The following is a 17430-nucleotide window of genomic DNA, read 5'->3' as shown; positions in this document are numbered from 1 at the left end:
TGTGTCAGTAGCTGGTCCATGGTGCAGTAATAACACGCCTCCAAGGCAAGACAAAAGTCAAACTTTAGGAACTCATCCCTGAATCTCTCAGGGTTCTCTGAGGAGTTACCAAGCCTATCTTAGCATTGGGCCACATTCATTGCTGAGAAGAACACCTGTTCCCTGATCATGCCTCCGTCTCAAGTTATCATTTCCCAGGATGGAAATTGAGTCTCTTGCCTGGGGTAGAGTGGCAGCTGGTTTCCTGACCTCAGTCTCATCAAAGATGGAATAAACGCAGGTAGGTGGCCAAAGAGGAAGAAACACCTCAAAATTCAAAAGTTAGAATGGAAAAACTCCGAGGAAAGGTAAGTTCATCAGTCTTATTTTGGTACATCAGTGTGATCGCATATCATCTTTGGAAGTGGGGCCAAGCATTTTCACTGAGATGATCCTGCTGAACTACACGGAAACCATTTGCAGAGGTGACTTCCCTTCACCCCTTTGTGTCTTCAGACGGTGTCTAAGCAGGACTTGCCACGCATAACTGACTCGCTTAGCGCATGTTAAGTTAGGAGATTCTTGGGCCCTAGATTCTGATTCACTTGGGTCTTTTCAGGAAGTCCCCACTTGGATTCGTGTTTCTCAGCATTACTACGTACTAGGATCACCTGGACGCTTTCAAAAAGTACCTAACACCCTGAGAAACTGCAGCTGAAAGGGGATCCCCAAATTAGTAATCCTTCTTCCCTGCAGTTGACTCCAACTTGCAGTCAGCAAGCAGCTAGATCCGTGTGCCCTGTCAGAGATACCCTTAAAACTGGATTTCCTATCTGGAGAGCTTTGCTTTTTTTAAATTCCAACAGAAAAGGGGACTTGAGAAAATTGCACATCTCTGCTGCATTCCCAAATACAACCTTCTGTATGGAAGGAGGGGGAGTCTGAAGAGGGGATAAGACTGGAGTGAAGTACCAGATGGAGAGGTGAGTCTACTTTTCTGAGTTAGGGAGCTGTAGACTTAGGGGGTTTGGAGATTCTTACCCCTACAGACCCATGACAGAAGATTTTTCACTATAGAGTTCTGACAGCATTTCATAAAGGCCTGCCCTTCGGTCTTTCTTCTTCCCACCTCCCCTCCCTTTCACAGAATGGTATTATATCTGAAGTACCTATTTGCTAAGACTACTTGCCAACATCATAAAACATGGTTGGGACACTTGGGCCCTTCCTATTCTTTCTCACCATCTCAGCTATACATGCGCAGACCTCGCTCTTGTTATTCCTTAAGCAAGACATTAGAGCAACACACAGCTAGCATTTCCTTTGTGATTGATATCATAAGTGACATAGACATGATTCAAAGTATACAGGAGGGTTATACAATTCATAAACAGGTACCACACCATCTTCTGTAGGGGTCTTGAGCATCCTCAGTCTTCAGTATCTAGAAGATCCTTAAGTCAATGACACAGACCTGGAGAGTGACTCTTACTTTATACACAATTCTACCCTAGGCATGGCCCATCAATTGCTTGACTAAAAGGCTCATGGCCCTTTCACACGACACCACACAACTGCTGGTTAAGCAAGCCAACCATGGCCATAGCAAGGCAGCGTAGCAGATTATCCCCAGTGCTGACAACATAAAGTGATCATGGGCCGTGACTCACAAGTCTTTGTATCATATAGAGGCTGACTAGCCAAGACCAGGCAGGGCTGAGGATGACTCCAAGACACAGGCGGAGTCTGCATGGCCTCCATGATGCTTTCGGTATCCTTAAAGCTGGAAACACCCATTCTCAGGAATGGTCAAGCCACGCAGGCAGAAGCAAGCCTTGCTATGCTTGGAACTAGTGCCTTCTTACTTGCCCACATTCCACGGCCTCAGCGGGTCATGGGATCAAGGCAAGAGTCCCACACCAGCAGGGGTAATTATGGGAACATTCGTGTTCTCTGTTGTGCTTGCGCTTTGCCTGGTTCTCCATGGGTGGTGGCAGCTTTCCGCAGGTCAGAAACTGTGTCGTGTTTACAAGTCCCTTGGCCTCAGTGGCCAATCATGGAAAGTACCAGGGTTTGTTTATGACTGAAATTCTACCTGAGGTGTAGTCTGAACCATCACCACACCTCCCTTCCCCTAGGAACAACTTGAAATAGTTCAGATGAGAATCCATGCTAATGCAGGGAGAGCATTGAGAATATTCCAGTAAAAATCCTCCCTCATAAACAGAGGATCTCAGATTCCAAACACTGAAACCTTCACCCTTGGAGCCCACTTCTAGTAACAGGACAGGGGATCCTTCTCTCCTAGGTGTGTATCTGGCCTAGCACTGTGTCCCCCAAGGTCTTCTTCTTGCTTCTATCATGCACACATTCTTGAAATATAAATACTTCTTAAATCTCACCCCGAACCCTGTCTGTTCTCTTGTTTGGTGACATGAAAACTGTACAAACATTAGGCAAGTTGCTCTGTTTTCTTCAGACACTCATCTGGGTATCATGTTCCCAGCTACACTGGCCCTAGCCAGACTAACTGATTATCCAGTTGGAATAGTACACCTTGTCTAACTTACACTATGCCTTTGTACAAGAAAATTAAGCCAAATATACAAGTGTGCAGGCTAATGTGATAGCCACAGTGACTGTGACAAATATTGAACATACATTTCTTCATTTGACCCTAGGGGTGACTATCGTACCATTTTATATAAGATACATCAGAACAAATCAAAGAGATTAGGGGGGCTTGGCCATGATAGAATAGCTACTAGGTAAGAACTGGAGTTTACCCCAAGACTGCTGACTTCAGAGCCGCCTGCTCTTCAGAGTGATACTTTCTGTGGAGGGAATTCCTTTTCTCCTCCCCCAATACCTATTCACCCTGTTTCTCCCAATAATGTTACCTCTGTCTCTCCACTGGATCCATCCCACACAAAGACCACACGTCCCATCACCCTCTAGTGTTAGAAATGTCCATGTAAGAAAGAAAATTTGAACCAATGGAATGTAATTGAAATGAGTAATCTTCCTGGGGAGGTCTGTTAAAATAATATTTATGAACCTTACAACCCCATGATTAAGCATATAGCCAGAGGAAATGAAATCAGTGTCAAAGAGACACTCATGCTTATTCACAATAAGCAAGATTTGGAGTCAATTCAATATCCAAATGTAATGAATAAAGAATGTGTAGCATATATATACATAATGGAATACTGTTTGGTCATTTTTAAAAGTATAAATTCTTTCATTTGCAGCAATGTAAGTAGAAGGGATATCATGTCAGGCAAAAGAAGCCAGACATATACAATTACTATAAAATCTTCCTTATATGTAGAATCTAAAAATCTTGATCACATAGAAGGTGTAGGTAAAATAGTGGTTTCCAGAGATAGGGTTGGGACCAGAAAAGATTTGAAATAGTTGGTCAACGACACAAAGTTAGTAGTAGACAGGAAAAATAAGTGCTACTTCTCTAACTGTGAAATCAGATAATTATAGTCGACGAAGATTTGTTGTGTATTCCAAAGTAGCTAGGAGGTTTTCAGATGAGATCTATACCAAGTAATCAATTTGTTAATTGCATATAATTGCTCATTATATAATATGTGTGTGTGTGTGTGTGTGTACCATACCGTGCTGTATCACATAAACATGTACCATTATCAGTTAGAATGAAACAACATCCCCAACAAAATCTCCACTAATCATAGTTCCTTGTGCCCTCAGTGTTCACACCCACTGGTGGCTAGACCACAGCCATCATCTTGGACTACAAGTTGGGAGGATTCATGGAAGTGTTGGATCAGTGAGAAGAGGGTTGGCTCCTAGACCACCTTCTTCTATGTACTCAAGATTTCTACAGTATGCACCCAAACCTCATCTGTGACCTGCCTGGAGATCATTAAATAATTTTCTAAAAAATAACCCAGGGGAAGGAGCCCTAAAAGGCAGCGTGAGGCGTGCTGTTCCCAAAGCCTTCCTTCTGACACCAACTTGTCCCAGACCAGACTTTATCTGGTGGAAGGATTCTGAAAAATGACTTTGACTCGGGAGTTGCCTTGCAGCCTCTGCCGGGATGAAGGCAGTCCCCGCCCAGAGGCTCGCACTGTTTCTGAGTCAGCTTTCCTTGGATTTATATAGAGGTCTATAACACGAATCACAATTACTCTGATACCAAGACGTCAGTTAGTATCTGCTGGTGTGGTCTCTAGCTGATGCTTCATGCAACCATGAAGCTGTGGCATCAGGCAAGTGTGGTTAAGGTGGGGAATGTCCCAGGCTCATGTATTTGAACATTTGGTCTTCACCTAGTGGCACCATTTTGGAAGGCTGCGGAACCTTTAGGATGTGTGTCCTTGCTGGAGGAAGTACGTCACAGGGGTAGTCTTGAGGTTCTGTGGTCTGGCCTCACTTCCTGTTCACTCTTTGCTTCCTGACTGCAGATGCAATGTGACCAACTTGTCTCTTGTCTTGCTTGCTGCCACGTCTTCTCTACCAGGATAGACTACATCCCCCTAGAACTGTAAGCCAAAAATAATTGGCTTTACATTGTTTCTTATGTTTTCTTTTCTTTTGTTCCAGCAGCAAGAAAAGTAACTAATATAAGAATTTTACTCCAATATCTTCCTTGGGCAAGGAACCAAACAGAATTGGAAGTTGACTGTTCTCTCCAGCTTATCCATCTGTTTCCAGAAGGAAAGGAAATCTTCGGGGGCTGCCTTCCTTGAGCTCTGCTTGCTCCTGTCCATGCCCCTGGGCCACCCCCCCAGTCAAGAGGTTCTCTTGACCTCTCTCTATCTCTCTCTCTCTCTCTCTCTCTCTCTCTCTCTTTCTCTAGATTACAGCAGAAGAGCTGCTTCACCGTGACTTCCCCAGGAAGTGGCTTCAGACAAGAAAACCACAGGCACGTAGAAGTGACAGTTTTCAATAATCAAAACCTCACAAAAGGCTGGAACCAAAATTGTTGCAGTGTGGGAAACAGCGAGTCCTTGGCAGGCCCATAGAGGGGACACAAATATTCACTGAGGCTCCCACCCAAACACATTCCCTGCCCTACTTTCTTTAAACACATCTCCAAAGCCCAGGCAACTTGATTTTTCTCCTGGAATCTGAGCTGGCCTTGTGATTGGGAGGACATTTCAGGGGTGGTTCATTCCAAACACGGGAGTCATAATTTGATCTCTATTTTTTTTTCTGGACAAATAATCATGTTTCACACTTTTCATTCCATGTAAGAACATGGCGATGGGCTGAAAAGTGGGGTAGGAGAGCGACTAGATTTTACATACAAATGATAAGTTTGTGTGAAGATGAGGCCAAAAGAGAAATAACATAGTAAAGTAAAAGGCCCAAATGACCGGGCCCTGAGCAGACAAGTGCCATCTTCTCTTGGTACTCACTCAGGCCTGGGGGACCTGTGCCTTTGATGGGCTGTTTAGCTTCTGACCCTTGTTCATGGACAATGCAAACAGCTTACAAGCACGTAAACAATTACATCACTCTTCACAGATTGGGAATGAAAAAGGTCTCCGTACCTCAGAGTATATTTCACCAAGATTGGAACTCATTCTTCTCTCTGTGTCTCTGTCTCTCTCTGTGTGTGTCTCTCTGTGTCTCTATCTGTATCTCTCTGTCTCTCTGTCTCTTTGTCTCTCTCTGTGTCTCTCTGTCTCTCTGTCTCTTTCTCTGTGTGTGTCTCTCTGTCTCACTCTTCTCTCTCTCTCTCTCTCTCTCTCTCTCTCTCTCCTGTAAAATTCCATATACAGAAAAAATACAACATCTGAAAATTACAGGTATTTTCAAATGTCTAAGTACTTCAGGATACATATAGCAATAAATACATTTTAACCAATTTAACAGAAGAACTAAATAAAATAAGAACTAGAGACATTGGCCCTAGGGAAAAAGACCTATGGTCATTGTTTGGCTAAACAGACAGATCATCAAACTGTCTTCTAAATACTTAAATTTCTATCCACAGATTAGGCAGCTCTCAACCCCCAATCCCAGAAACGTCTTTTCACAGTTACTGTGGAGACAGCTCATCAAAGTGCACTATGGGGATATGTGTTCATCCCTAAACAAGACATCTAGAACAACCCCCTCCTCAAAAGACTCAGAAGCGTCTTGAGAGAAGAAAAAATTGTGGGATCCTGAGGTCAATGAAGACAGCTGCTTAATTGTGTCTTCTGGGCCTGACAGGACTATTGCACCCATGAACTCCCTAACCTCTGGGGTTGTCTGCAAAAGACCGGCAGGTATCAAGCCAGCCAACATCTCCATGTGGATGGAGGAGGGATGCAGGAAGCCCCACTGCCAACTGATGAGCAGCTGGCAGCTAATGGCTGCTAAGAAAGGGAAGGTCAGCTTTCTTTAGAGACGCAGCCCCTGATGAATTTCTCATGCTCTAGCGGTTGGATCGACACCATATACATCCAGGCCACCCTGACTGAACTCAGTGGGTCATCCAAAGAGGGCCTGGAGTTGGGAGAGAGATGTAAATGTGATCTGAGTGGAATCGTAGGTGAGTATATAAACAAAATTCTTTTTAAAGATCAACTGAAATATTTCCAAAAAAAAAACCCTCCAATACTGTACTTGAATGCATCAGGACTGAATTAATCTGGGAATTTAAGCTTTAGTGTGCTGGTTATCCTCATTTTGATGCCTGGAGGCTTTGGGCAACTGTCCCACTTCTGAGTCAGACAGAAGAGTCACCAAAACAACAGGACAAGGTGGCAGTGTTGACTATTAATCAAATTGATTAGCTACTGGCTCAAGCACCCATCACTTAGTCACATCCAGGGTGGCAAACAAAGATCCTAAAGCCCACACATGTATTATGTGCAACCTCCGAAGCCTGCTACGACTGGTAAGAAGATAAATATTCACGTCATAGCTTAGGCGGGAAATCTCAGAACTTTAAGAACTGACAGGATCGGAGCATCCTTGGCGTAAGTCAGGAGGAATGTATGACAGGGCAGAAGCAACTTTTATTGGCAAGTGTGCTGGCTGGAGACAAAGCCTTTGGTGGGATCGTTGCTGCTCTATTGGAAGGACAGCAGCTAGGTTTTACCCACAGACTAAAGGGGAGCAGCGTGATGGTGCTGTTTCTGATTGCGTAATCATGCCAGCATGAACACTGAGTGTTCCCTAACCAGGGTCCCCCACCCCCACCGTGTCCTGGAGAAGCCTAGGGAGGAGACGTTGATATTTCCTAGAAAATTCTTTCCATCAGTATCACCTATAGATGGTCACAAACTTATCTCCTTAAGAGCCAGGCCTTTTCCATCTTCAGATAAATCCCTAATCCAAAACTTTTCTGCCAGTTCAGAGCCCAAGTTGCCTTTCTCTAAATGGCATTCGTTGGTCAGATGTTGCTACCGAGAGTTGTCTACGGAACTCTTGTTCACCTTGGTCAGTAATCCTGGACCTCAGTGAGACTCTTTAGAAAACCCAGTGGAAAATGCATGGGGACAGAGAGTGGGAACACAAGGAGCTGACAAGGGCCAGAAACATCACATGTGGGTGGTTCATCCCCCTCATCTGTAAAAGGGATCCAGTCTGGTAGACATTTCAGGATGACAGATGTATCGCACGTAGAACTCAACATAACGCTGGAAAAGAGAAAGTGCTCAACGCAAGGCAAGGCTCGCCGGTATGTTACGGAGGCTGGTGCTTGAGGGAGTTACTGACATGGTAAGCACACATAGCTGGCAGACCTGAGTGAGAGGCCACTGAGTCCACCCTCTGCATTCTGCCTGGCTCCTGCTTTGGTGACCCTCCACAGCCAGGAACTTTATAGCATCTTCGTCAATAACTGAGCTAATACCAGTTACCATGCTAGAAATGTATAGAGTGTTGCCTAAAGCAATCAGTAAGACCAAATGTATCCCTCCAAATTGTAGGATATATTTAACATATAAACATGATCATAAGTACACAGAGAAAAATACCTACAGGTTTATAAAGCTGGTTGGGAATTCTAAACTTTCTGGTACCTTCTTTCGGATTGACCCCTTAGTGTCAGAGTCCTTGAGCACAGGTAATGGAGCTGGGAACTGGGCTCTGTCTTCGTGTTGCTATGCAGTCTTGGGCAACCACAAAGTCAATTACTCAATCTGTGTCACCATTTCCTCATTTCTGAAATACAAAGGCTATGCTGACGGGGCCTCACTACCGAGGATTCAAAGTTAATCTGGATTTGAGCACAGGTCTTGGTCAGGCTTACAAGTTCCACTTCTAAAGACACAAGTCAAAGGGCTTCATCAGACAAAGTATACCAAGTCAGCCCATCTACTGTGGGCTGTTTGGGCAGCAAAGAACAGAACCAATGCTCAGGATTTGCCGTTTCTGCCCCCGCTGAACCATTTCTAGGCAACTGTAACTAGTGGTCAGGTCTGCTCTGCTGGAATTGGAGCTGAAGTGTGGCTCCCAGCACACACAACACCCCTCAGATGAAATGTGTGCTTCCAACCCCTAGAACATGAATATAGAAAACAACACAAACATTCAAAGAACCAGTTACCCAGACAACCTGTCCCTCTAAAATACCACAGAGAGAACAAATAAGGACCCAAAGATTGGAACAGTTGAAGGAGCCCTAGGTTCTCAACCCAAGAGTCTGTGTCTACTCACAGTGACATCCTAGAAGCCCCCTCCGATAGTCTTTCTCTCTCTACGTGGCGTGTCTCTCTTGCAGATTAGATAAGACCTTCCCGATGTCCGTGAGCATGGCTTCCATCCTTCATAAGTCTCTGTAGCATTACCATCGGCCTGCCATCAAGAGGTGGAGTCCAGCTCACCTCCCTTGAATGTGGACAGGCTAGTAACTCATGTGTGCCCAAAAGAATGCAGCAGAAGTGAGCTCACTATGTGTAAACTCTGCAGCTAGGTGAGAGAGCGAAGCAGTTGCCACCTAGCTTCCTGGCGCCACCTTGGAAGTAGCCTGACTGCCCCCAGCGGGGCATGCGTGAGGGGCTTGATTGAGCTGTCAGACACCTCGCGAACCCCCTCCAAGGTACCACTCGTGTGAGATAATCATAGACCACACAAACATGCCCCTTCATTAACGGATAACCACGGTTGGAACTCAGGTGAAATACACAGCCCAGAAGAATCGCCCGGCCTTTCTCAAGTATGAGGCCTACGTGACGGACGAGTTATAACAAAGCAGTGGTTGTATCAAGCAGGTACATTTTAGTGTAGTTTATCATGGAGGCCGGAGTGAATGTTCACCCAAAAGCAGATGCAAGGGGCTCTGAACATATTTAAGCTCCTGGAGGATGGGGGTGGGAGTTGATTGGTGGTAGAAAAGGAGACGGTTGACAGAAGAAAATGCATACCGCAAACAACAGCAGGTAGCTCCTTGGCAGTAAAGGAGATGAGAAAGAAGCTAAGACTGTTGCAAAAAAACAAAGCAAATAACCACATGGGGCTTGGAAGAGCAGACAGAAGCATTGCCCTCCCTCCGTGTGACTGGGTCCCAACAAGGACCCTGGGATGTGAGAGCACAAAACAGCTAAGGTTTCCAGTGACGGCCTTGGATCACAAACAACAGCTCAACTCTGGTTCAAGTGTTTTTCTGTGAGATGGAGCAGGGTATGTTTTTAGTGAAGGCAATGTGTCCAAGCTATTCTACAAGATGGCCCCAGGAGTGGAAGCACAACACTCTGCTTGGAACGGGGGGAAGGAGGTAGATAAGACATGGGGGAAACTCCTTCTCAGTAGGAAGACAAGCAGAAGAGAATGGTCCTTTGGGGTCCAAGGAAAATGGAAAAGAGAGATACCAGATGAAAGAGATGGATAGACCGAAAATGTGTCTGAAACCTGAAAGCCAAGCAGAAAAGAATTTTGATTTTTTTTCCAAGAAGCTAAAAGCAGAAGAACTCTTGTTCACTACAAATGGATCTGTATAGGAGCCCCACCTTGGTCTGGTTAGCTACTCTTAGTAGGGTGGGAACGACAGAGAGAAAAAGCAGTGGCGATGGGATACATCCACAGAAAGGATGCTGGGTTGTTACAAGATGGCTTGCTGCTAATCTCACTACCAGGTCAACTGAGAGTGTTCAGACTGTGCGTCCAGTGAAGAATGGGAGGTAAGCTAAGGGTTGGGTCGGCCTGGGGCTACCACGGTGAAAGGGATTGATCTAGATGAAGCTGTCATTGGGAAGCAGCGGAGTGGTCCGAGAAGGAACCAGGGCATAGCCACTTTGCCTCTACTCTAATGCTCCAGCTTTCCTGATGCTCCCAGACATCACCACAGTTGAGCAATCGATGTGGCAGTATCCACTCGGATTGTTTGGGGTGTGTCCCCTACCAGTTGCTAATTATTTTGGTTATCACCTGGACATTCTGAACCAGAGGAAAATAAACAAAGGGGTGGCCAAATGCAGAGGACTGGTAGGGACAGTGAGGAGTATGGAGGACATTGGCTCCTTTGTCACATACCTTGAGCATTAGACTCTGGGTTTTCCCAGTCATGGGTCCCAGCAGACACAAACACAGATCTGAGGAAGCCAGTGAGTGACCCTAGGTCAGCAGGTATACATCAAGCACACTTCCTCCTACCATTCTTGGGGAATGCACCCTAGAAGATGGCTAGAAGGAACCAGATGAGAAACTCCAATGAGCATCTACCCAAAGGAATCTGATGAGCCAAATAGGAATGGAGATGAGGCATCCGAGATGGAGATACACAAGAGCAGGCTGAATCTCCCTCCCCCATGGAAAGAGGATTCAGAAACCAAAGGAGACTCTTCTCGCAACATTGGATACAGGTACACGGAGGGGCAATGATTTTCAGTGAGCATATGGTTTTTTTGTAATATACCTATACATTGTAGGAACATTTTCTTCTAGAACTGTCAAGATGTCAGGACAGACAGGACTTTTTTTTATGCTTTGAAAGATTATTTCCTATTCTCTAGCAACTGTGCCAATCTAGATTGCCCAATAGTCTAAGGGTAACCAAGGACAACAGCTAAGATGCCCTCTGCTCTGAGGGTCACCAAGGAAAGAAGCTATCCTGAGCCCTGCATGATGAATGTCCATGAGAAAAAATAAATAAAGGTCAACAGAGAGCACATATGCACACATCCCTGTCCACAGACACACACACATACACACACACACACACAGAGAGAGAGAGAGAGAGAGAGAGAGAGAGAGAGAGAGAGAGAGAGAATCCAAGAACTTTCTATCTATACCACGTGGGAAAACCCTTGCTGTAAGAAAATGTAATCATTGACTGGCAATCATCCCAGACCCACTGCCTTTTCCATGAGCCCGAAAACTCTCGGTTCTCCCCAAAGGGCTGTGTTTCCTTGCCACGCTGAACCCTCTGGCATCTCTCTCCTGGAAGACAACACCGCCAGCCTGTTCCTGGTGCTGAGAACATCCCTAAGAAGTTTGCAGTCTGAAATCAAGTCCAGGATTTCCCTCCCTAGCAACTCCCAGCTAACATACCCGAGCAACAGGACATGGTAGATATTAGTATACCCAGGTTCATTAGTGGCTGGCCCTTTCTTACTCTGGTATAATTTCTTTTCTCTGCAGCCTTGAAGTTAGTCCAGGCACAACTCTGATAGGAAGGCTTGGGCTTCCAGGCCTACTCACTTCACAACTGGTGTTCTCTACGCCAGCCCTCTGTTCTCTGGCCATGGGAAACAATGAGCTCTGGTGAATGCTGCCAGCAGAACACAGCCAGACACCCTGACAGGTGATGTCCAAAGTCCAGTTGCGAATTCCCACATTGGTCCCTGCCTCATCTGTTTCAGGAAGTATGAGTGGAGACACAAGAATTTACATTTCTAGGAAGTTCCCAGATGATGCTGAAGCCTCTAGTCCAGGGACTACACATTGAAAACCACTTCCGTAGGACATAGAAGCAGTTTCACGTCCTGAATATCCTGTAGCAAGCCTGTGGGGTATTACAAACACGCACGCACGCACACATACACAGAGAATTGGAGAGAGAATGGATGTCCAAACAATAAATAATCCAGCAGATGTTCTCTGCAAATACTGATTTGAAAACAGCCGGGGAGGCCTGGGGAAGCTGTGGGAAGTCATCAGGGTCTGGCACAGTTGATGGAAGATGAGATGGCAGGAGCAAAATCTGACCGCTGCTGTGTTAAACTATGGGGTGGTGTAGGTACCACCGCGCTGCAACTTGGATCAGTGCATACAGAAGTCAAAGAGAAAGACCAGGACACAGTTTTGTTTTCTCTTTCTGTGAAATTAAAGACCATACACTGGGCATTTAGCCCCACCAGCTGTAGGTCTAATGTCTGAGCTCAGTTTAGATGGTTTCTCTGCTCAAAGTCTTTCCTGATTAGAGCCAAGGGTCAGCTGGGCTAGGTTCCTTTTATGAGCCTGTAGTCCCCTTCCAAGTTTCCGTGATGGTTATTGATTAGAATATTGAAGTCCCTGCTTTCTAGTAGCTGAAGGCTGGCTCCTAGTGACCACCCAGTCTCTAGTCTTGTGTACCTCTTTAAGGCCAACAGGTCACTGATGTAGCTTTGGCTCTCTCTGGCGCTGACCTCCCGACCCACTTAGAAAGAGTGAGGCTCTGGCATGGGAGCCACCAATCCGCTCTTCCTTTCGCTAAGCTGGTTAAGAGCCTGAACTGCACCCACAAAAGTCCTACAGCTGTACTATATACAGTGACACAAGCCATGACTGTGAGCACCCATCTGTTCGTATAACGAGAGGGGCTTATACAGGGCATGAATCAGTGGATCCCATTCTACGGTTCTGCCTATTACACACATGCAAACTGTCCTGATGAGTACTGCCTCTCGAACATTCGAGACCCACCCGATGTTTTACATTTAGTCCTTCCTCACTCTCAAGTAAGGTCTCTTTCAAACTCCTTAAAGCTCAGTTGCTCAGAGTGTAGCCCAACAACATGAGCGGCGCTTGAAAAGAAAGCAGATGCTCAGGCCCTATATCAGCTCACGGGAACAAAAATCACCTGCACGTCTACAAGACTCCCGGGAGAAACAGGGATCTTACAAGGTCCTTGTCCCCAAACAACTCCCTCCCAGGCTTACTGATGGGCATGAACCTTGTCTTATCACCTGAGAAAACAGTCCTCAAAATGGGTTTCCCATGCAAGCAGTGCCAGTCTGTGACGCAAGTCCCCGGGTACCCATCCACACCCACTGAATCTGGAAATCCGTGTGGGCCAAACAATCTGTGTGGTGGGCAGATCTGATAGAGGCAAATTCCTCACGAGGACCTGATAAACATAGGCACTGCCATGGTGAAGCATCCATGGAAAGGTGCCTGCATCAGCACCACTTGGGGAAGGTATTTCAGCGCTGCTAGCACTAGGGGCTGACTCTGCTATCCTGGAGTATGGGAGAAGGGATGTGATCGCAGGATTGCTTGACTCTAGGTATCAAACAATTGGATTTTGGAAAACAAGATGAAAGGAAAGATGTCGGGCAAAGCCCAGGCCCACCTACAGTCCATGGGGGAGGGTCCATCCCCACTACACTTCCAGACCTGCAGCTCCTGGGAAAACCTAAGAAGCTAAATGAAGAAAGAATGCATTCTTTCATGCATTGAGACAGATGAGGTTCAGAGGAGCCTCAGGGGAAGGCATTCTTCTGCACTTATGCCTGTAGGAACAAGACACTGATCCCAGAAAGCAAGCCTCCTGGAAAGGCAGAGGTACAAGAGGGTGAGGCTGATGGTAAGAAGCCCAGAGGGAAGACAGCAACATCTCACTGCAAGCAGAATCCTGGGAAGGACTGAGGAGGACAGTTCAATCCTCTGCCTCTATTTACCCAGAGAGAAGTTCTAGCCAAGATCACCCTACATAAGGAGGCTCAGGTCAGAGACTGGTAAGCTGGGGCTCAAAGGGGGGAGGGGAAAAGACTCCAAAAGGGAGTCAAGAGAGGGGACTCAAAATAGCAAGGGAAAAAAAAAGCAAAGAGTTTCTCTAACACCTGTGAATGCCAGGCCTATCCTAGAGGGCTGCTCACTCTGCCAGGAGCTATGACTTCTGAGATGCTTCAGGTCCATTCAAAACAAACAAGCGTTCCACACTAGGAAAGTCCCAGCAGCCTTCCAAAAAGGCTCTCTGCACTCTGCCCTACATGTCCAGCCTCCTAAGGTGAGAGCCCAGCCAATTCAGTCTCTCCAGGGGGATTCTAGGATTCTAGATGCTTGTCTGCTGCCTGGAATTGCAGACTATCTTAGAAGCCCTCTGACCCAATTCACACACACACGCACACACACACACACACACACACACTTTTTAACAGAAAAATCAAAGTGGGAAAAGGCAAAGACATGCTTAAAGTGACCTGCACACTGTATAGTCACGCACGGGGAGAAAGGTCACCTAGATGAAGACAGGAGGAGCATAGAGAGTTGCCTGAGGTCCCAGGAAAAAACGGAGCCTGCCGTTCTGCTTTCTGGTCTCTCCCTGCCTCTCTCCAACCTTCTTACCTGGAGCTCTGCATTCTTGTAGCTTGCTGCTTCTTGCCTGGGGAAGGCTGCCAGGTCAGACTTTCACCTTCAGTGATGTCTCCAAAGCCACCACGGGGATTTATATGCTCCTGTCTGTTGGGACTTCCGAACTGGGCTGTGTCACTCGCTCTAAATGGGTGGCGGTGGACACACCTTTTCCCTCCCCACAGGGGAGCAGCCGGCTTAGGCTCGTGGCGTTTTTTTTTTTTTTTTTTGTGCGTGAATGCCTGCCAGATGGGGAAGTGGCCTAAGGAAACTCTGAGTTTCCCTATTGTGTGTGTGTGTGTATGTGACTGGCTAAAATGACGTACTTCCGACCTAGAATACATCTTAAAGTGATTTTGGTTGTATATCCAACATTTAAACAGTTCCATGGATGGGATTTCACATTAGCTGGACGCTGGTTGAAACCCAAACACAGTCCCATTAAAGAGACAAGGAGAGGTCTAATGAGTGGGAGAGAAGGTCCCCACTCCTACCCACGAGGAACTCTCTGGGATCTAAAGAGGGTTAAGCTTATGGGATTGTTTTAGGGGATTCGATTTAGGTTTTTGGTTTTTAGTTGTTTCTTAACCTTGCTTTTTTTTTTTTTTCAAAGACAGGTGATGTAAAGAGTTGATTTTCAAAAACGCTGATGACAACTTATGCTGGAGAGAATGTGAGGTACAGGGAACACTCCTGCATTGATGGTGGGAGTGCAAACTGGTAGAACTACTTTGGATAACAGTATGGTGATTTCTCAGAATAGGAAACAACCTACCTCAAGACCCAGCAATACCGCTTTTGGGTATATACCCAAAGGATGCTCAATCGTACAACAAGGACATGTGCTCAACTATGTTCAAAGCAGCATTGTTTGTCATAGCCAGAACCTGGAAACAACCTAAATGCTGCTCGACCAAAGAATGGATAAGGAAAATGTGGTACATTTACACAATGGAGTCTTACACAGCAGAAAAAAAAAAATGATAACATCTTGAATTTTGCAGCAAATGGATGGATCTAGAAAACATCATATTGAGTAAAGTAACCCAGACCCAGAAAGACAAATATAATATGTACTCACTCATAAGTAGTTTTTAGACATAAAGCAAGGAAAACCAACCTACAATTCACAATCCCAGAGAACCTAGACAACAATGAGGACCCTAAGAGAGACATACATGGATCTAATCTACATGGGAAATAGAAAGAGACAAGATCTCCTGAGTAAATTGGGAGCAGGGGGATCATGGGAGAGGGTAGAAGGGGAAGAGAGAGGAAGGGAGGGGAGCGGAGAAAAATACTTAGCTCAATAAAAACAATTTGAAAAAAGAGTTGATTTTTCTAATTCTTTTTTCCAGTTTGTGGAATTGCTCTAAGAGTAGTTTCTGTTCTTAAAGAAACATCTCATTAGCTCCCCCCAAAAGGTCCAAATGATACCATTGCTTGCTCTCTTTCTCATTCACAAGTCAGCTCCACACAGTGAGTGAGAGGGGACGGGCGAGTATAACTGTGGCTCAGAGCCCCACCTCCAATCTATCCCCTGAATCTTAGCTAGATCCCAAAGGCATCATGGTATACCACTGGGTGCTGGTTAGGGAGCCAAGCAGGAGAGTGAGGCCTTGGCCCTGGCCTCTCCAGAAGACAAGTGCCAGGTCTTGACCCCGGTAACCTTCCAGCTCTATGCAGTCCCAACAGTCCCTTTGCCCTGCTGTAGAGATGCTGGACAGTACCACACAGTATAAGCAGGTGCATTTGGAGGCCCCCAATTGGAGGATAGAAAATAATGCTTCACAAAACGTACTTGAAAACCCACCACTGCAAGTAATAATCGCAAACAGTATCCGTGATGGAAGAAACAGACCACCGACCCATGCTATTAACCCCGGTGTTACTTTCTGCCTTGTTTATACCAGCTCAGCATGCCCCCACAGGTGAAAAAAGTAGGTTCAAAAGCATTTAAGAAAAGCATTAAGACTTCCATATCCTCAACAAAAGTCTCAAGGCCGGGCTGGAGGGAAGATTCAGCAGTTAAAAGTACATACAGCTCTTGCAGAAGTCCCAAGTTTGGTTCCCACCATGACAAAGTGGCTCACAACTACCTGTAACTCCAGGGGATCCAAATCCCTCTTCTTGCCATGGAGGGCCCTCCATTCCAAAGCACTTGACCTTACACAGATATACACATAGAAGTAACTTAAAACAATTAAACAAAGACATTTTTTAAGTCTCAAGGTCAAGTTAAAACTGACAGCCTTTGGATAGCAAAGAAGGTAGCTCTTGGAATTCAAATTTCAAATTGAGCAAATGGTATCTGAAAGAAATCTAATATGAGAACTAAACGGAAACTTGGTGATAATCAAATCCATCCTCCAGTTGAAAAGGAGCAACCTGAGGTTCAGCCGGTTGTGGGGGCCATGTTTGAGTTAGCTATGTTAATATAATCACACACACAACATCATACTAGGTGTCTTAGTTAAGGTTTCTATTATTATGATAAACATCCATAACCAAAAGCAATTTGGAGAGGAAAGGGTTTATTTCATCACATAATTCTCAGATCGTCACAATCCATCATCAAAGGAAGACCGGGCAGGAATCTAAAAGCAGGAACTGAAACAGAGGCCAAAGAGCTTGCTCGCCACAGCTTACTCAGACTGCTTCCTTAGAATGTCTAGTACCTCCTGCCGAAAGGAGCACCATCCACAATGGTCTGGGCCCTCCCACATCAATCATTTGTAAAGAAAATACCCCATAGTCTTGCCTACAGGCCAATGTTAAAGAAGCATTTTCTGAGTTGATTGCCTTTTCTGTGATATGTCAAGGTTTGTGTCAAAGCCAACAGTACACTGGGCAACAGTCTTATGAAGCTATAACTACCCCCAAATGAGCTTTTAGGGCAAAGGGTAAGTCTTAAGTTATATCCATGCTCATTCTTTTCCCAAGGACACTTGAAAGAAGATGAGTGCTTTTGTTTCTTAATTC

At 45.6% G+C, this 17430-nt stretch overlaps 1 protein-coding gene across 2 annotated transcripts in view; it reads right to left on the bottom strand.

Annotated features, from left to right (window-relative positions):
• Il1r2 (interleukin 1 receptor type 2) overlaps nt 1–14647 on the bottom strand; it is a 36263-nt gene extending 21616 nt beyond the window's left edge. The window contains exon 1 of one of the 2 annotated variants that reach the window (XM_048430235.3): nt 14443–14647. In XM_048430235.3, the coding sequence (XP_048286192.3) occupies nt 14443–14456 (14 nt within the window). In that variant the 5' untranslated portion in view covers nt 14457–14647. Of the gene's footprint in view, nt 1–8616; nt 8775–14442 lie in introns of those variants that run through there. The other variant, XM_085679607.2, reaches the window with a different exon arrangement.
• Nucleotides 14648–17430: the final 2783 nt, after the last annotated feature.

This window comes from Myodes glareolus, chromosome 18 (assembly GCF_982192425.1).
Source record: "Myodes glareolus chromosome 18, mMyoGla1.1, whole genome shotgun sequence".
In the NCBI taxonomy this organism is placed as follows: Eukaryota; Metazoa; Chordata; class Mammalia; order Rodentia; family Cricetidae; genus Myodes; species Myodes glareolus.
This window is presented reverse-complemented; position numbering and strand designations above follow the sequence as displayed.